General features: G+C 38.4%; 1 protein-coding gene across 1 annotated transcript; it reads right to left on the bottom strand.

Annotated features, from left to right (window-relative positions):
* Positions 1 to 245: 245 nt before the first annotated feature.
* Positions 246 to 19,978, bottom strand: ccdc178 (coiled-coil domain containing 178). Its single transcript, XM_085378425.1, is given in 20 exon segments — positions 246 to 293; positions 296 to 376; positions 2,695 to 2,829; positions 7,272 to 7,421; positions 9,837 to 9,996; positions 10,176 to 10,321; positions 10,483 to 10,596; positions 10,680 to 10,808; positions 10,944 to 11,006; positions 11,096 to 11,279; positions 11,387 to 11,523; positions 12,214 to 12,309; positions 12,406 to 12,559; positions 13,066 to 13,208; positions 15,713 to 15,933; positions 16,063 to 16,266; positions 16,362 to 16,441; positions 16,531 to 16,574; positions 16,684 to 16,820; positions 19,921 to 19,978. Coding segments are annotated over 20 exon segments (2,484 nt in total).
* Between the last annotated feature and the right edge of the window lie 884 nt (positions 19,979 to 20,862).

The raw sequence follows: 20,862 nt of genomic DNA, 5'->3' as shown, positions 1-20,862 counted from the left end.
TGCCTGTAATTATTCTCTTTTCCAATTAATGGTGACATAGATTAATTATCTGATGAGGCAAAGCCAATTGCAATCATTCACCCAGCTAAAATTAGATCAGTCCTGACAGCAGCATGAAAGTCACCTGTTTCATTGTTATGGATTTGCTGCAAGTAAAGAGGGTGGAATAGTGAAGCGTGCTAGGGTAAGTAAGTTGTCTGGTACAGGTGAATGTCCAATTACACTGCTATTTGAACTGAAGGCATCTACTCATTGGATCCAGCGGCATCTGGATTGGCTTGTTTGTTCACCCCGTAGCATCATCAGCAGTAGTAGAGTCATCTGTCAAGGATTGTAGGAAGGCTGAGATAAGTTCGCTTTCCTCTGACATCTCCTCCTGTTGAAATAAGGCACAAACAGAATAAATGAAAACAGGCTAATTAGGAAAATGCTGCTTTTGTAGAAAGGCACCAATAAAGCATCTTCGTTTCATGTGTCTCCTGCGCACACAGTTGACGTGTCTGCAGCTGCGAGAGTAAAGTTACCGTCTTGTTCTTATTTTTCGTCAGGAAGGAGAACAAGAGGCTCCTGGTGAACCGCGTCCAGGTTCAGTGCTCTTCTGTTTTAAAAACCTCAGCATCCAGTTTTTCTATTAAACTGCCTGGCACTGTCAACCAGCTTGGGAATCTGAACCAGCCTAGCCATGCAGAAATTCTCTGACTAACAATTATATCAGAAACAGGATCTTGGATTACTGTCCCCTGGGACTGGGGCAGTGGGCGTCTGCTCCAATCATTACTGGCCATTCAACAAGGCTCTGCACTGCTCTCCGCTGTTAGCCATTGTCAATTATGCCATCCCCAGTGTAAACTCGCAGAACACAAAGCTGAACTGCCAGTTCTGGCAGGAGTGTAACAGGATGACAGCCCGCCACCCCACCCTCCCTACTCCTACAACACCCCCCTCCCCCACCCACTCCTACACACCCACCCTAGGGTTCCTTGGCCTCCCTTCCCTCAAGCTACTTTTGAACAAACTGCCATTTGGCTTCTTATTCCAGCACTATAACTGTGAAATCGTTAACCTGACCTCTCTTATGTTCTGCTCGTGGGGTTAAGTGGACATGATGGATTAGCACAGGCCTCATCAGGATTCAGCCTGGTTTCACTGCAGTTACAACCAATGTCAGTTTTATTGATTCCTTTATTTCTATTAAACTGCCAGTTGATATTGATAAACTTTGACCCTGTCAGAAATACTAATTGTGTTATAGGAATTGTGAAGGTTTTAATATTTGGATAGGTGAAGTGATTATGCCTGCTCGTAATCTCATAAGGCATTTAAAGTTGAGCTCAAAAGGGCTTTATTTTGTTTTTTTGTTCCATGTGTACTTTTTGGAGGATAGAGCCTGATCTGGACTCTTCATCAGGAGCCTGTTTAAAGTGAGTGCTGCCTGCTCTGATGGACCCTGTGCTGAGCTGTGACGGGTGACGGTGTGGTGCGCTTGAATACACCAGCTCTTTTGTCCTTCACACTCTGCAGCTCTCTGATAGCTCCTCCCCCTGTGCCCCATTCCTCCCTGCCTTGAGCTGTGATCTGCTGGGGCCTTTTGAGGCTGGGCCGCTGAGACATGGCTGCTTCCAGTAATGTCTGGACCAGAACCCATCGAAAAGAAGAAAAAAAATATATGCCAAGCAGTCAGAGGAGGAGAAACTGAGAAGGAAACCACCTGATAGCACTTTACTAGGTATCCTCCTGGAAAGCCTCCAATCAAAATCAGAGCGTATTTTGCCTGCGGCGTATCTGCTAAATTTGTTGTTGGATCAAATTAAGTGACAAAAACAAAATAAGAATTTTACACAAAAACAACAGCTTGCAATTGCCAAATATGGCTGTCGAGGGATTTAGGATATCCTACTGCCTAAGTAAAAAGGAAGTGAAAAAGTGGAAGTAGTTCATACTATGGTTGCATGCCACCTGGCTCTGCAGTAATACTGGACAGGACATTTCATAAAGATTCATCACTGTCCCTCTGTCCGCTTTGACCTCATCGCACATCACAGCACAGATTAGACACCGATTATCCTCTAATTGAAGATCCTTACTTTTCAACCTTGCAGAATATGCTCCAACTCTTCGGCGAGACAGACAGAAGGTTATACTATTCACAAAAAAGCTGTAAGGCATGGACATCTTCCATGTGTTGTAATGAACTCTGAATTAGATGCAAAGTGTAAAAAAAGAAAAAGAAAGAAAAAACAAAAACGGGCTCGAATCTTAATGCAATGTGACAACACATGTATACAGACAAAAAAGAGAGGCAGAGCTAGCCTTAGACACAGGGTCACCCAGAAGGCACCGTAGCACACGCACATCATCCATCACATCAGTCTGTGATCTGATAAGTAAATGTACAGACTGCATTGTAAGAGTGGTGTCTTAAACTCCGCCATAGCAGTGACGCACAAAGCCTTGGTGGATGTTTGCCTGGCTGCTCTTGCTTGTCAAAGAAGACACAAGGCAACTGACTAGCCGGATGAGGCTCAAACAATGCCAAGCATAACATGGAGTTACTGTAGTATGCAAAAGAATATGCTGCCATCCGGTAGAATACCTAGACCGGGATGAAAGTTGAATAAAAGGATTTGCCATTTAAATGAATGGTGACAGTCGGTGCAGTTTTCCAGCCTGTTTTACATGTATATGTACAAATACCTGGGCTGTTTTTATTTTCCAGTCGGTCTCTTGAGAAAGAGCCTGGCACCGGTCCAGTTCAGCCTGGCTGTAGAGGCTGCGTTGTTTGAAGTATTTCACCAAAGCTTTGTGCATCCTCTTCTGCAACAAAGAGAGCTAGGGGGAGAGAAGGCAGAGAAAAGGAATTGGTAAGGCAGGAGAGGAAATTAATGGCAGTGTTCAAGAAGAATGATGGAGGGGAATAGAGAAAGCAGTCAATAGCCCATTCTGCAGTACACGGGCCTGACAGGAATTTCACAGTCTCTTGGTTTCTCTGCCCACTCGTGTGCACTCATCAGAATCCAGTCACATCTGGCTGCCAGGATGGGGGGTTAATTTTCTCTAAATGCTTCAGCAGTTTTGTTCTAGCCGAGGCAAACTCTGTGACTGCAAAGCTGATGAGTAAAATATTTCTACTTCACCCAGTTTAACTTTATACCAATCCCCTCAAGACATATTTTACACATACACACAGAGTCATGAACCCCCCACTGAAACCAGAAATTATTCCTAGTCTCTTGGAAAGACATGCTGCTTGCTTTATTATTTGAACACAGTTTCAAGCAAAGAGGTTTAAATTCTGATAGATGCCATTGCTTTTCTTCCCCCTCCATCTCTCTACTCTTCCTACAAAGCTTATCATTGCTTGGCAATGTGTTCCCCAGTGCATTGAAAACTAAAGCGAATTAGCTCAGTCATCAGCTCCTGAAGAAAAGACAATAACAAGAATGCTCTTTATGGTGTACCCTGTTAAAACCCAGGAGCTGAAAGCCTCTACATAAACAACGCTGTGCTTACTTGTACAGTAGATTCAAAAGGATATTGATAACAGAGATGCTGGGACATGCTATAAGATGTTAATTAATCATGTATCTTTTAATATACAACAGCAAATTAGGAATACTTGAATGTCTTTACACTTTTTCATGAGCATTCTGATGTAAATACATTTGACATGATGAAATTTCTGTCTTTAAAAGAAAAACTACCAACTCTAATATTAGATTAATTAAATGAGTCTTCATTAGTCAGTTAATAAATATAATTCACTTTTCATACCACATATGTGCTTTATTTTGTGTTGTGAGACTGACTGTAATAGTTAAAATCTAGAATATTTTTGCATCTGTACTGGTGTTAAAGCAATATGATTATTTAGCTCAGAAAGTTACACGTTTATATGCCTAATAATTTCTCCAATTTAGGCTTTAACCTGTCTTGATTGACAATGGCAATAAATTTAATGAATACAGACTCTTTTATTATTGTTATATTATTAATTCAATAATAAAAAAAGAAAGAATCAACATTACGCTAAAAGAACGGTGATCATTTAGTTAAGGAAAACAAATTCAATCTATAATTCATTACAAACAAAGGCCAGGTCTAACTCTTAGGACAAAGTGCTCATCTAGGTAATGGCCCTGTAGTATTAAACGACTATAAATTATTAGGTATATATATATATATATATATATATATATATATATATATATATATATATATATATATATATATATATATATATATATATATATATATATATATATATATATATATATATATATATATAAGTAAAATAAAATGGAATAGTAACTTATATTCCACTACTATTAAAGGCAGGTAGTTGTTACCAATTCACTCTATATACAGAAATAAGATTAACACTAAGTGCTTTGTCCAATGAAATATAGTAAAAAGCAGCTTATGAGCTTAATAATGATTATAAACCTGCATTTTACCATGTGACTGCGGAGGGGGGAAAGTGAAAAATTACAATATTTTGCACTTTAACTTTCTTTGTTTTAGCTGTTTTTACATGTATGGCTTTGGATGGACAATGTCGTGGGGAATAACTTCATATTAGCGGTAATCTTTTATATTTGTCTGCATATCTCAGCATATTAAGACATGTTCTGCTATGTAGCAGCTGTCCTGAACACCAAGTGAAGATTGTTTTAGGTTTGCCACTTGAACTACTTCAAGTGATGCCTGCTGTCAGCATTATACTGCTAGATCCCAAAATGTTTGGATAGTGGCACAATTTTCACTATTTTGCCCAAATACACCACCGCAGTAGACTAAAAATGACTCAATAAAACACAGACTCTAAGCTTTACTTCAAGGTTCAAGTTCTACCTTAAAGGCTGAGAAATGTCCTTTTATATATATATATAGTCCCATATTTTAAGGGCTAATTGCAATTTAACAAATCAACATAAATACATTTTGGTTTCAATAATTGTTAATAACATTTATCTCCTTTGGTATGAATTAACTGCCTGAACTCTGACTTTTTTCTTTTCTTTCTTTTTTTTTTTTTTTGCCAGGCTTCAAATTTTTACTTTGTTTTCAGGGAGTAACATGCAGCTCCACAAAGTAGAGGTCAAGTGAGTTACCTTCAGAAGCTGCTGGGCTGCTTTCTTAGTATACTTTGGATCACTGTCTGTCTCTACTGTGAAGCACTGTAAAGCCAGCTCTGCAGTACTTGGCTAAATCTGAGGGGGATTTAGCTCTGTCCACTTTAGAATGAATCCAGATACTTTTAGTTTCAGTGACGTCATCAGCAAACACTGGTGACCCAGTGCTACTGGAAATCGTGCATGCACATATGTCACACTGCCTCCAGTGTGTTTTACAGGTGATATTTTATGACTGGATCACAAACTATCCCAAGCGTTCCATTACAATATTCTGGTACAGGTTAATCTTGGTTTCATCTGTCCAGTGAATGTTGCTGCAGAACTGCTCTGGCTTTTATTTATTTATTTTGGCTAAGTATAATATAGCCTTTTGTATTCTTGAGGCTGATTAATAGCTTTCACCTTGTGGTGAACAGTCTTTATTTGCCCTTGCCCTTCTCTTTATGGTAGACTTGGAAAACTATATAACTACCTCCTGATGAATGTTCTTCTGTTGTTTTTCTTCGTTCGTTTTTTCCTAAACGGTATTTTCTTTTCCTCAGAATTTACCAAACCAGTTTATCTGGCCAATCTCAGTGTTCTCAGTAACACTGTGATCAATTTATTTTGCAACCTAAGAGTGGGCTGTTTTACTTGTACTCAGAGACAAAGAGACCTTTGACTACATATTGTTGCTTCACAGGCTACCCAAAACCTTTATCTGCTTAATTTGTGAAGAAATAACCAAAGAATATTGCACATCTATTCAATTACTTTAAAAGTACTGAAAGGTGAAACTTTGTATATAAATTCCTCCATGACAGTTAAAGTAGTATTTATGCTTAGGGTTAGGGTTTGAAAATGATGAAAACCGTGTCACTGCCCACAGTTTCCATACCTAACTATATTTCAGTGATACCTTAGAGATGAGTTTCATTGTGCCCCTCAGTTAAATTTAATAAAAGAGATTATGGACTCTGAAAAACACAAATGACTGGCATCTCACTCACTTGCACTAATGTACTGATCTCTCAAATGATCCTGACAATGTTAAATGCATTTACCTTGTTGCCTCCAGTTATAAACGAATCAATTAAGAGCACTCACATTGTGTAACATATGTACTAACTGGGACACAATATGCAAGCATTATACAGATAATTGGAAATTTAAAACAGGAAGGAAATGCATTTGAATGTGTCTGTATAAATCAGATTAAATGATTAAATGTGTTAGGCCGACATCTACATTTCAGAAACATTGCTGATTATGAGCTTGTTATACCAAAATAATAACAAAGAAAAACAACTAAATTTAGCCATAAAACACTAGCCGAGAGGCTGCTGTTGTACAAGTGTGGAGTTGAAACAAACAAAAATGGTGAAGGCTGAATCCGGAGTAAAAGAAAATCAGGCTTTGATCATGAGCGTGGAAAATCCTGTCCACAGGATTTTATTTTTGCATGCATTTTTCACTTGATAACATTCATGCAGTTAGATGAGGAATTGCTCAAGTAAAGGTATTAGTCATTTTTGGAACAAATAATATGTATTTTTCATTGCAGGAACAGTGTGGCTTCTCCCTGGTGTTATGCTTGTCATGTGTAATTCTATTCTAGTTAAATAGTGTCAAAATCTATAAAGATTAAACAGTAAAATGCTGCTGAGTTGTCTCCCTCAACTAGTCAGACCTCCAGTGCTATTTTAGCACTGTCTGATCCTGACCCGTGTTTGCTGCTGATCCTTCACCAATTACTGCGGTGAGCAGGGCAAATTTGTAACACGACGATGATAAGATTTTTCACCTCTGGCCACCTTACAAAACTATAATCAGGGAAATGTTGAAGTTATAGTATTTACATGTACCATCAACCTCTTGCTTTACTCCCCTTGCTGGAAAAACTATCATTACATTATGTCACATCCATCATCCTCCTCCACTCGAGTTATCTCATTATTAGACTGCTGCAGTAACCTCCTTACTGGTTGCCAAACTAAAACCTTAAAATGACTGCCTATATGCAAAGAAGTGGTGTCTGGTGCAAAGTAGAATACCACCAAATAAAACATGAAGGAACATAAGGCAAAGGTCTTAGGTCATGAAACAACAATAACAGAAGAAGGAGGGGAACAGATAGCAAGGTTATATAAAATGTACCTGTGTGGAGTAATGAAAAGATTTATGTGCGCTGTTTTTCTCACTCAGTGCAGACACAGACTCCTGTTTGGCCTCCATGAGAATCTTCCTAAGGTCTTCATACCGGCTTGCCAGCTGTTTGTTTTCCTTTAGCGCAATTTTAAGTGCTTCCTGAAAGAGCATGAGCAAATAAGTTTAGGATCAAATATTAAGTGTTTACAGTAACTATGTAAAATCACCCAAAATTAGCATACAGTATACTGCAGACCAGAATTATAACTACTGTGACATACCTGCACTACATCGTCAACATTTTGCCATCTAAAACATTGATTCAGATTAAGTGTGTCAGTATTGGATACTTGCCCAATACTAGTTTCTTTGTTTGTTTTCTTAAGTCTGCATACCTTACTCCAGTGGGAGTCAGGAATTATTTTGATGTAACAACTTAACCACAGATTATAGTGAAACTAACCAATAAAACTTTAGCAGTTACATAGTGGGTGATACTTATACTGACTCATAAGGGTGGTATCAACACCGACACCAATATGGTGTTTCACCTCCAACTGTTGACAGTAATTTACAAAAATGCAAAGTATCGGTAGGGCTAGTTCATCAGATTGCTTGTAGGAGAACTGGCAGCATCATTACATATACAAAATAGATACTGAATAATTACACTGATTCTTGTTTAAGAGACTCTCACAGCTCTACAGAAAAAAAGATTATATATAAATATAGTGAAGCAAGATATAATATAGAGCACTTTGAGTGCTGTACAGTAAGCCCCTGCTGACCATTTAGAAGCTGCACCACTGACCTGCTTCGTGTGTGTGTGTATATAGTACGATAGGCAGTTTGTAATTGTGTTGTTAAATAAGGCGACATAAACAGTGGCCATACAGCGCCGTACGCTTTTCTGGGAAATCAAGCAAATAAATCACAGTGAGGATGCGTCTCTCTGCATGTCCCTTTTTCATTTGAACAATGTTTCCTGAGTACTGGATAAGGGTGTGAATATCTCAACTCTACCTGCAGACATAATGAAGTGTGTCTCTGCAGTAAAACAGAACAGCACTAAAGTGATGAGTTTAACCCAGCAGAAAGAGGGGCTGTAAACATGACAAATGCCTGCTATTGATTTCAGGTTTAATTACTCCATGCAGCACTGACAAAGCCCATCTGACGCTGTTGTGAAGTGTAAATGGAACAAATTACACTTCATTGCCCATAAGAAACTGATAGCGTCGGCAGTTTGCATTGTTTACTTTGTCCTCAACAGACGACAAGCCCTGATCAAATCAAAAAAATAGGTGCCTTCCATGTGTGTGCAGTGTGCTTTGAATAGAGATCACCACAGATTTCTAACCAGTTAACCTATTTCAGCTTGATGTACCCTGCGTGTGCAACAACCACATACTGAAAAACAACCACATATGCTTCCAGCAGCTTTTAGTTATACTAACCTGCATCGGTTTCTGAAGAACAGGGGGGGATGGGGTCACATATTTTTAAATAAAATCTCATTTATAAAGGTTTCTATCATTCTGCTTCATGCACTGTGATTTCTGAATGCACACGCGCCCCGTGATGTTTTGCCACTGTACACATTATGCATGTTTCATATTGGTCCCAATGATTAGTGACCAATTTCCTTAGAACCTCAGTCTTGTCTCTGATCTTTTTATTTAGTGAGAAGTATTGTTGTTATATCATCTTATTTTGTCAAGTGAAAAAGACTAAACCCTTTTTTGCATGACTAACTTTTATCTGGCTAATGGGAGTTGTGTCTATGAGGAAGACTTCTAATTCTTAAATTGTCTCACGCCAACAACTTCTTTAAAGTTGCTGCACTTGGATGCATGGCGGCTTAAGCTCCATTGCCTTTTCTTGTTTTGAACTAATGCATTCTTGATCACCGTTTAATGAAACTATATACCACATGGCGATTTCACATTAGATAAGCCATGTGAAACCCCCATCAGCAAAGAGGCTCTGGCTGGGGCTGATAATCCTGCAGATGAAAACCTTACAATAAATAGGGGTTTCTCTTACAAAGGAGTGTTCAAATGCTTGCCATTTTGTGCACAGCAGAGTCACATTTTATTTTCAGACATAAATATAGCAAGGTCCAGATTATATGCTTATTTGATGTAGTGAACTGCGGGCTTACATTCAAACTGCTCTTGAAAATGTTGGCCTACAGGTAACAAAAAAAGAACACCGCATCTCACCACGACATGCATCATCAAATTCGTCCAGACAAAAGACTATAACAACAGTGAGTTGTCATTTGCGGAAAAAGCACTTAAACGAGATTGACCGTGGCTTGTAATTTTAATTGCACACAGCTCTTTTCTCTGTATCTTAAGGGAAGTATTGTGACAAGCAATGTGCTGACACTAATCCATAAACAAATAAGCAATGAGATGTTTTCTACAGCTTGTCTCTGATTTCACAGTATTTGACACAAAAGTCATGTATTAACAGAGAGTTATTGAGAAAAACATTTTGTTTCAAATATGTACCCTTTCAAATATGAAACGAGAAAAACATTTTTCTTTTTTCTTTTTTTTTTTTTACCTTGGTGTCTTCCATTTGCTTTTTTCTTGCTGTAACATGAGCGGTGTGTGTCTGCATGGATCGCTGTGTTCGTTGTTGGCAGTTATTAATATCAAACTGCAAGGTGCTCATAATGAGAGCAGCTGATTTGTTTCTGAACTCCAGCACATCAAAAACACTCCTGGAAGGAGAAATCAAACACATCAAATCACATAAAGCTAAATAATTGCAATAATTATGTTTTTTTTTTTTAAAGGTGGCACAATTTTTGAGCATTTAAGTCAAAGTACTAAGGAGGTTGTATATTAGCCTTTTTTCTTCCTTTCCTCACTCTAAGCTATTACACCTAGCACAACTTACTGAAGTTCTGCTATGACTTCTGGGATGTTTTCAGCTATTTTTTCCATTTTATCTGAAGCATCCCGGTATTCCTCACTTTTATTCATAAGGTTACTGATCCTTCCCACAGTGTCATCATATTTCTGTATAGCAGCGCTGTGTAAATCCTGTAAACAAAGAGGTGCATGAATTTACAAAAGTCTAAACCCTATTTTGTTGAAAGAAAGAGATTGTTTTGATACATAGCCATGACTAGCTTTGGCCTCAATGAGCTTTACAGAGTAAACCTGACTTAGCAACCTGCATCATGCACCTTTGTCCTTCTTACCTGAGCAGCTTTCAGATGATCGCATTGGAGGTCTTTCTCATTCTTAAGGTTGATTAATGTCTTCCTGTGTTCACATGAAATCCTTTCCAAATTGTCTATCATTTTTTTAATTTCCTATTTTAAAAAAAGAATAGTTACAAATGTACCTGCTTAAACTTTTGAAATGTTCCTCAACTATTATAAAGTTATTCTGCTACCTCCATTTTTGTCTCCAGGGCTTTTGTCACTGAGGATGCATCTTCAAATTCTTTCTGAAGTTGCTGATTCGTCAGCATTGATTTCCTTTGCTGTTGTTTAAGTTGCTCATCGAGATCTGCACACTGAGTCTGATGGAATAGAAACATGAAAGCCAGAATGTCATCACACTGACCTCAACAGGTGTAAACAACACCAGGAAATGGGAATGCACAAAGTCGATCAAACTGACTAAACTTTACTTCTGAAACACCTCATAAATATACCTTAAGTTGTTCCAGGGTAGTCCTCTGACCTGTCAGGTCTTTCCTCAGGTTTTCAATCTCTGTCTGTAGAGCACAGAAAGAGCATACAAAGAGGATGTGGTCTCACATTTTACACTGTAACCCATGAGCATTATACATATGTTGCCACTGACCCTGGCCCTCTCTTTCTCTGCGAAGGTTAGCTGCTCTTGTTCTTCGAGCTCAGCCTGAATGACACTGTGCCGGGATACAACTTGGGTCACTTCTTCCTCGGCCCTTTCCCACTTCTCGTCATTGTCACTGATTTTCTGGAGCATCTGTTTCCTCTCCTCACACATCTGCTTCACTGCTTTCTCGCTAACAAAAATCACCCAGTGAAGTAACGTCATACACACACAAGGACTACTGTACACAGTAATGATATTTATGAAAAGGTGATGCATGTTCTGGCTTTTCCATGGTACCTCTCCAAAATTTTTGTCTTGTAGTTTTCCACACTCTGTTCATACTGCATGTTTTCTTTACGGAGAGCTGCAAAAGTTTTGCGTTTTGATTCAAGTTGTTCTTCTATGCGGGAGACTTCTGCTTCCCCATTCAGTTTCTGTGGATAACATGGAAAGACGAACTTCATGGACCAGTGTTAACGCAAACTTATTTTATACTCATGGTTTTAAGTGAAATGTTCTTGATATTTGTTTCAATTGCAGAGAAAAAAAGGAGCACACTACTCATTTTTAATGGCAGAGTACAAAGCGACAAAGATTCTGGAAGAGTTTGCCTGAATGTGTTAAAGGAAACTGCTTTTCCTGCTTTTCTACTGGGAATATATAAGACGTATCACTCTGTAACAGTCATTGCTCATTGACTCTGAAGGATAATTACATTTATGGAAAAACATGCACATAACTTCTATAGGAATGGCTATAAAGGAGCTGGTGGCTTTTTTTTAGGTTTGGTGATATTAGCTTATACTGTAAAAAGGAAAATCATGCACCTTCCTTACTGGTAGAGCCTCAAAAGCTTGGGGAACTCAGAATTTTAACCGATTTCAAACTTCTTAGACTATAAACTTTGCACTGTCCATTTTCTTCCACTTTCACTGATTTCAGTTTTTAGATTCATTTTTTATGCTAGGGTTTGGGGACAACGCAGATAATTCTGTGGCTAACACTGCATACAGTCTTACCAAGTGAGCCATTGTGACAAACATAGGTAGCAATAGGGCCTCTTAAATGATGAGGAGATCTGCAGAGTATTCGTGACTTTGTAACATTTTTGTGGTTCTACTTACAGTTTTCGCAATATCTTCTTGCAGGGAAATTAGTTTTTCTTGTAACTTCTTATTCGTATGTATTTCACCCTCAATTTGAACATTTAACTGTGCAATCTATAAAAAAGGTTCAACAAAGAACAGGGGGAAAAACATTAATATCATTACTCCTAAGTGCTAATAATTAGTATAAATATGGACTGTGTGACTTACTGTGTCGGTTTCAGTTTTCTCTAGCTCCATCATCTCAGGGATACACTGAGTTATAAGTGCACACTTCTCTTCTGCAAGAGCAATGGTCTTTTCAGCATCCTTTATTTCATCATGTAGACCATCATCCATCATCTTCAACTGATTTAAACTTTCCCTGGAAAAAAAATAAAACACTATTTTGTCTAGGAATATGCCCTCATTCAAAGAAATCAGTTATATATGATTCTATATATGTGTATAAGTATTATATAATTATTTTAGTGTATCAGGACATCAATATTATTTTCCCATGAAAAGAATTTATGTATGTACAAAACAAAGATGAAGATCTTTTAGCCTCAAATCGAAGATATTTTTTAAATATTTATATATTATTTATAGTCATTTAAATATTTAGCTGGAAAGTTTGGTATCATCAGCAAATAGCACTGGGAGAAAACATTTAGGACCAAACAGAACCCTGGGGTATCCCATAAAGTATTCTCAACTTCTCAGACAGACGCCCATAATAAACATTAAAAAAATAATAATAAAATCATAGAAAGATAATTACATTCTATGAAAAAGGTTAAAACTACAAGAATAAAAGTGACTTTGAAATGAAGACTTAATTGAAGATCTATTCTAATGTTTTTCTAGTGTGTTTCAGTGGATACTCACAGTTTTTTTGCCAGAGTATTCTTCAGTGCCAGTAGCTCTTGGTCTGCTGATATCTTCTCTTTTTTAGCAGCCAGCTCCATGTTTTTAAACCTATTCTGGGCTAACAGGAGATCATGCTGTATTTTTGAGCGAACGTCATTAGCCTAAAGAAGAGCGTGAGTCATGGGATTAGTATTTTTCAGAAATATGTTTCATGACGAATTTCACACATTTATATACAATAAAAGAAAACATGAAACTGTTATGAAATCATACTGTGAGTCTTTTACCAACAGGATCCACTGCTAAAAGCCTGACTGCACGCTTAGAAGGGCGTTTACATATTGAAACTTTTTGTCATCCAATCATTTCCTTTCTGCACAAAGTAAAAGCACATCTGCACATAAGCACTAGGCTTTAAGCACAGATTAGGTTGAATTTGGTCGCACTGTTTAATTCAATCATAAACTATAGAAAGTGGCAAGTGGAAAATGTACAGTGGGGCAAAAAAGTATTTAGTCAGCCACCGATTGTGCAAGTTCCCCCACTTAAAATGATGACAGAGGTCAGTAATTTGCACCAGAGGTACACTTCAACTGTGAGAGACAGAATGTGAAAAAAAAATCCATGAATCCACATGGTAGGATTTGTAAAGAATTTATTCGTAAATTAGGGTGGAAAATAAGTATTTGGTCACCTCAAACAAGGAAAATCTCTGGCTCTCACAGACCTGTAACGTCTTCTGTAAGAAGCTTTTCTGTCCCCCACTCGTTACCTGTATGGATGGCACCTGTTTGAACTCATCATCTGTATAAAAGACACCTGTCCACAGCCTCAAACAGTCAGACTCCAAACTCCGCCATGGCCATGACCAAAGAGCTTTCGAAGGACACCAGGAAAAGTATTGTAGACCTGCACCAGACTGGGAAGAGTGAATCTACAATAGGCAAGCAGCTTGGTGTGAAAAAAATCAACTGTGGGAGCAATCATCAGAAAATGGAAGACATACAAGACCACTGATAATCTCCCTCGATCTGGGGCTCCACGCAAGATCTCATCCCGTGGGGTCAAAATGATCATGAGAACGGTGAGCAAAGATCCCAGAACCACACGGGGGGACCTGGTGAATGACCTGCAGAGAGCTGGGACCAAAGTAACAAAGGTCACCATCAGTAACACACTACAACGGCAGGGAATCAAATCCCGCAGTGCCAGACGTGTTCCGCTGCTGAAGCCAGTGCATGTCCAGGCCCGTCTGAAGTTTGCCAGAGAGCACATGGATGATACAGCAGAGGATTGGGAGAATGTCATGTGGTCAGATGAAACCAAAGTAGAACTTTTTGGTATAAACTCAACTCGTCGTGTTTGGAGGAAGAAGAATACTGAGTTGCATCCCAAGAACACCATACCTACTGTGAAGCATGGGGGTGGAAACATCATGCTATGGGGCTGTTTTTCTGCCAAGGGGACAGGACGACTGATCCGTGTTAAGGACAGAATGAATGGGGCCATGTATCGTGAGATTTCGAGCCAAAACCTCCTTCCATCAGTGAGAACTTTGAAGATGAAACGAGGCTGGGTCTTCCAACATGACAATGATCCAAAACACACCGCCCGGGCAACAAAGGAGTGGCTCCGTAAGAAGCATTTGAAAGTCCTGGAGTGGCCTAGCCAGTCTCCAGACCTCAACCCCATAGAAAATCTGTGGCGGGAGTTGAAAGTCCGTGTTGCTCGGCGACAGCCCCAAAACATCACTGCTCTCGAGAAGATCTGCATGGAGGAATGGGCCAAAATACCAGCTACTGTGTGTGCAAACCTGGTAAAGACCTATAGTAAACGTTTGACCTCTGTTATTGCCAACAAAGGTTATGTTACAAAGTATTGAGTTGTATTTTTGTTATTGACCAAATACTTATTTTCCACCCTGATTTACGAATAAATTCTTTACAAATCCTACCATGTGGATTCATGGATTTTTTTTTCACATTCTGTCTCTCACAGTTGAAGTGTACCTCTGGTGCAAATTACTGACCTCTGTCATCATTTTAAGTGGGGGAACTTGCACAATCGGTGGCTGACTAAATACTTTTTTGCCCCACTGTAAATGAACACGATTCACTCTTTGAGGATCATGAATATCACTAACAAATTAAAATTTCATTTTATATAGAAAGTGGATAAATACATCAACAAGCATGCAACCCAGAGCGTTTTCCTATTTGTGAATCACAAATAGAAATACAGAAGAACTCACAGGCTACTGAAAGTGAGCTACAAAAACTAGAATCATGGTGCAACTTTTTAGATTTTACATGAACACCCAGAATATGACAAGTGCTCTTATACTGTAGTAGTCAAAATGAATGAAAAAAACTTTACCCTTCCACACCTGTAAACTACAGTTGCAAACCCAAGTTCCAGTGACTAAACACGATCAATAAAATCACCCAAAATGCAACTCAGTTGTTATTTTTCATTCTGAAGTGTAACATAAAAGCACATTAATCTTGCTTGGATTTTGTACTTTCACATATTTGTGCTGTGTTAACAACACGTTTGTAGAATTCTTGGGAAATAACTCCACGAATCTTAATCTTCTACCAATATTGCATATTGAAAATGTGCAGATGTTTGTTTGAAATTACAAATAAATCCTATTACAGCCTACCTCCGCTTGTTTAGCGTCAATCTCATTTACGAGGTCTTTCTGGAGGTCGATTTTTTCCTTCACAATTGGAACTTGTTTTTTGGCAAAACTGATGTCCTTGTGTAGGCGCTGATTCAACCCCTCGGTGTGTGACAGTTTCTCTCGGGCTTGGTCAAGTTCCTCTCTTTCCACTTTCAGCTGCCACTTTAATTCAGTGATATCTCTAATGCAAGCCTCATGTTCTAAAAGTGTAATAGTCAAAAATTAATTAAAAAGCTTACTCAGTGAGTTTAAGAAGAAAAAAAAAATTGGCTACATCACAAGAAGCAGCAAGCAGTTCGATGAGGATGTGACACCTCATGGTCACTGACCTTTCTGCACAACATAAGCATGCTCTTTTTGCCTCCACAGTGAAATACTGTCCACTTTGCTCTCCAAAAACCTCTTCCTTTTTTTCTCTTTAAGCAGGGCTTCCTCTGCATGCTGCCGATCAGCCTCCAGCCGCTCAATCAGATACACAACCTCGCTGAGGACATCATTTATTTTCTTCAGTAGTGGAGATAATGGACAACTTTCTATGGGATAGGAAACTTATATTTCAACTACACAAACAATACAACAATAAATTTGTAAAGTCAGATTCCCAAAGCTATCTAATCTACACGTTTACCTCTTGCACAAATTGCAAAGCCTTCAACATACAAATCTGTAGACATCACAGAGTCAGAATCTGAGTCTCTGGATTGAAATCTGACAAAACAAGTTAACCTCATGTCACATTTCATACTTCATTTCATTTCATATTTCATTTCATATTAAAAAATAATGAAATACTTCACCTTAAAGTTTTGCTGTATTTAGCTTGTGATTGATATCTTCCAGACTGCCACAAATTAAAAGGGAAAATGCGTCTTTCAGTTTCTTTTAACACCTATCAGGATATTTGTGTTACAATCTCCCACCTGTTGGACCACTCAATGCCATTATTTTACCTGCTGACACCTGTTTTCCACTGTCATCTTAATCTCTTGGATATGGTAGATAATGCTGTTGACCCATGGTGAAGGACTGTTGAGCAAAGCACAGGTGCGACGTCTACCAGAGCAAACAGCTTGAAGATCTACTTGATCTTGAGACAGATAAAACAGCATACGGTCAGTAAAAGGCCAACCACATCTACAATCCATACACTATATATTAAATATTAAATAGCTACAACACAGTTTATCTCTTTTTCTTTATGAATAGACTCTGTTTATTTGAAGCAAACACTCGCTCAAATGAATGAATTAATTTTGGAAAAGTAATTAATAAAATTTATTTGGCTGTGAAAGCTGTTGTGTGCTTCTTTACTTGCACTTTGATTCTGGTTTTACAGACTGCAAAATACTGGGAGCATCAGTGAGAGAACAGAGAAGTCCTTTCAGTGTCTCAACACAAACCAAAGGGTGCAAATCTTGGTGGTGAAAGGACGCCATCTGGCTGTCACAAAGCGGTGCAGTTTACGAACCTGCACAAGTATTAAAGAAAGTCTTTTGATAAGCTAGTTCAGATGAATAAAGACTAAAGTGATGCTGTTTTTAAAAAATTAGCCTGCACACTGCCTCTTAACATACAGCGTTACTACAAATTCATTCCAAACATACAGTAAATTCACTTGACTACACTATATGTAAAAATGTATCCTGGTGTCTATTACAACAGTACAGTGTAGGCTCGAATGTTTCTGTGACGCTGGGACTTAGTTTTAATCAGTGATTAATTAGCAGTCACAGAAAAAAAACGAGTTACACTTTCTAGGAAACATTCATTCATTTTTGGTTCAGTGCATCAGCAGAAGGCATTAGAAGACCAAAGAGTCAGTAAGATACCAAACTTTAACATTATCAAGTTAGTCTAGGATTATATGAAGAGACAATAGACAACAAGATGCCCTTAATTCAAAGAACTGTGGCACCAGTTCATCCCATTTTTAAAACAATATAACTGAAATAAAACAGTGACTGTGATGTCTGCTGCTTTGGTTTTCTGCACAGCCTTTTCCCTTTACTTTTCCTTTACATCTCCACAGAAGTCCAAATTCACTTCCAATTCCAGACTGTCCCAGTTTAGTTCACAATTATTTACTTATTTTTAATCTGAAAAACATTTCAAACAAATCTGCTTAAATAAAAGTGAAAGTTTCTTTTCTTTTTTAAGCCTATTGAATACACTATTATTTCAGAGTCTGTGAGTATTTGTATTAAATAATCTTGATCTCAGTAAAGGCCAACTGTGTGCAACCTGTGTGTTGTATTAAAGGCAGTCATCCCATTTACTGCACTTTGAAGTGAAAAGTATTCGTTAGCCTTTTTTGAAAGCACGCTCTCTTTACTTTTAAAACCTAAAGCATTTTCTCAGCACAAAACATTTTTCATGACCACAACAACTGGTTTACTGCCCAAGGCTCTTTGACTCTGTAATTATGCAACAATGAGCACATGTTATTCAGTCCAACTTTATTTATATAGCACCAGTTCATAGCAACGGTTGTGTAAAATGGCTTTAGAGCCAATTAGAGTGATCAGATGATCCCCTATCAGCAAGCACTTGGTGACAGGGGGGAGTAAGAACTCACTTTTAACGGGATGAGATTCCAAGGATAACCATTCTTAGGAAGATGCTGTGACCAGTCAGTGAGTAAAGAGTGGAAAGAGAAGAGGGGGAAAAGGGGAGTACAGTGATGCCATGGACAAAAACTCACAGGGTCCCACTTTTGGGGGAGGAGTTAAAATCTCCACTGGTTGGTCTCATCCATTAGTTTGTATCACTTAGGTCAAGTCTGAGCAGACCAAGACATCTTCTGAGCTCTCCTTGATCTGAGAGAACCTGTTAGATCTTTTCTTCTTATCCTTTAATTTTTTTTAATGTTAGTAAAGCTCAAACAGGAAAGTAGGGTTGAGAGCAAGGGGGAGTGGTGCAGGGCAGACTTAAACCCAGGCCCCTGCAGGCTTTTAGCACGTGGGTCACCCAGTCAAACAGGTGAGCTATAGCAGACCTTTTCTTGTTAACCTTCGGGGTACACAAGCACCAATGTAGGCTGAAAGTCATAGCTGGATTGTGGTTCCAGTCCTTTAGATGTGATAAACAGGTGAAGCCCATATGCAACAACAAATGCCCCCAGGGTTTTTCCTATGTATAAAGAGAAAATTGGCTTCAGTCAGGTTGTATGGTGTAGAGAAGACCCAAAAGCATGATGTAAGACCCAGTGAAAAGGCAAACCTTCAATAGTAATCAAAAATAATGATAATGATAATAATAACAATGAGGAGTGAGAGGAAAAACAATAGAACACAGAGAGCGAATAAACATATTACAAAAACAAGGGTCTAATCAAAACAAGAACCAAAATCTCAATAAATACTAAACAAGAATCCAAAGCACAACAAAGCCAAACCCTGACAGTATTAGCCGTCCACCAGAGGAAATATTTTTTTAATTGGGGTTTAATTTAGTCAAGCATAAAATACATTTTTGTTATTAAAAGCCAAAAACAGCAAGAAAATCCAAAGACGTCTATTAAGTAAGGTAACACGGACACTGACCAACCTTACCTATGCTTCACAGGAGAAAGTGTATGCCCTCGAGGGGTTTGCAAACTCGTCTCAACAACAAAAAGACTGAGACAGTGACATCTGCAACCTTTTCCACGTGACTGAGACCAGTTATCTTATCATGATGCTTCCAGAACAGCTTCTGAGTGAAGTAGCTCAGACTAAGTAAAGAGACTGGGGGAAAAAAGGGAAAAACTAAAAAGAAGACCATCTGCTGCTGAACAGCTGAGATGAATAATACACTCTGAAGTTGGGTAGGAAGGTGCTAAGGCAATATGTCAGTGGTGGGCTGAATTAGCTCTAAATCATACTGGCAGGGTGTATTATAGCCATAGAGGAGGCCCATGTGAGCCTCACTTGCAGTGCCATTTTTGCCAATGATGTTAGATAGTGACATTTCTTCAACATCATTAAATATCATTACATTTACTCAGCATTTAAATAGCTCTGAGTGGTGCAGATGCTTAAGCACTGCCTGGAAGACTGCCTAACACATAACAAGCCTCTACATTTAAACAAGGTGTTAGCCTAAAAAAAAACACATCCACAACGTTATTAATTTAGACTGCTTGTTGTAACAGAGAATGTGTAGAGTTAAAGTGGATTTATTTGCAGGTGCATCGCTTCTCTTCTCACCTTGTTGACTTGGTCGTCCTTCCCTGGATGGGAATCTGAGGGGTTCCACGTCCGGCATTGCTGCAACTTCCCCAAAATGTATTAAAAAGAACACATCGCTGACTCTAAAGCAACTTTTCAGCGCACTGTAAAAGCGGGAGAGACATCAGTTAACCTTCATTGTCTAATCTAAACCTGGATCTTTAGCTCCAAAAAACAAAAAAATATAATTGGTAGCTAAATATTTCTGTTATAATAGATTTAATTCCTGTCGTTGAACTTTGGGTCAAAGTTGCGCTAACTGCAAGTTGATACCTTCACTCATCTCCGGATGCCGCTCTTTTAGCTAACGTTAAGTTAACGTTTAATTAACTGAGCTAATGACAAATTAATGAGCTAGGGGAGGTCGTTGTCATGGCACAAAGTGAAAGTGGAAAAATGAATGGCTATCAACTTACTTGTATTAATACGCTTCTGGCTGGCAGCCATCAGAGAACTGTCTTAAACTGTGATACTGCTCTTCTGAATTAAACACCTCGCAGCTGACCAGCAACAAATACAACTTGACCCTTCTTTAAAGTTTTCTTCGAATGAATCAACTAAAGTTGCTGTCAATCTTCTTCGAAGGTTGCTTAGCAACAAGGGGGCCTGTACACTCGGGAAGGGCGAGTTACATTCAAGAGCAGCAGCTGTTTAGCTGCATGTGAAATTAGGTACTTTTTTATTTTTTTAAAATACATTATTTTTCTCAAAGGTGGGATTAATTTAAAATTCAAATTGTATTTTTTATGTTTTTAGGCGGTTATAGACACAGCAACCCTACTTCAGTAACCTATTTTCCAAGAATCCCACCGAAAGCGATACTTTTAAACACCACTCAGCAGCCATCTTGGAACGCACTTTGGAGAGTTATTTTGAAATTTCATATAAAATATGTGACCATTAAAACATAAGCCACTGAAT

The sequence above is a fragment of the Diplotaxodon limnothrissa genome, linkage group LG18 (assembly GCF_057381915.1).
Source record: "Diplotaxodon limnothrissa isolate DT_005_m linkage group LG18, D_limnothrissa_male_GT1.1, whole genome shotgun sequence".
NCBI lineage: Eukaryota > Metazoa > Chordata > Actinopteri > Cichliformes > Cichlidae > Diplotaxodon > Diplotaxodon limnothrissa.
Note: the sequence above shows the minus strand (reverse complement) of the source record. Positions and strands in the feature narration are given on the sequence as shown.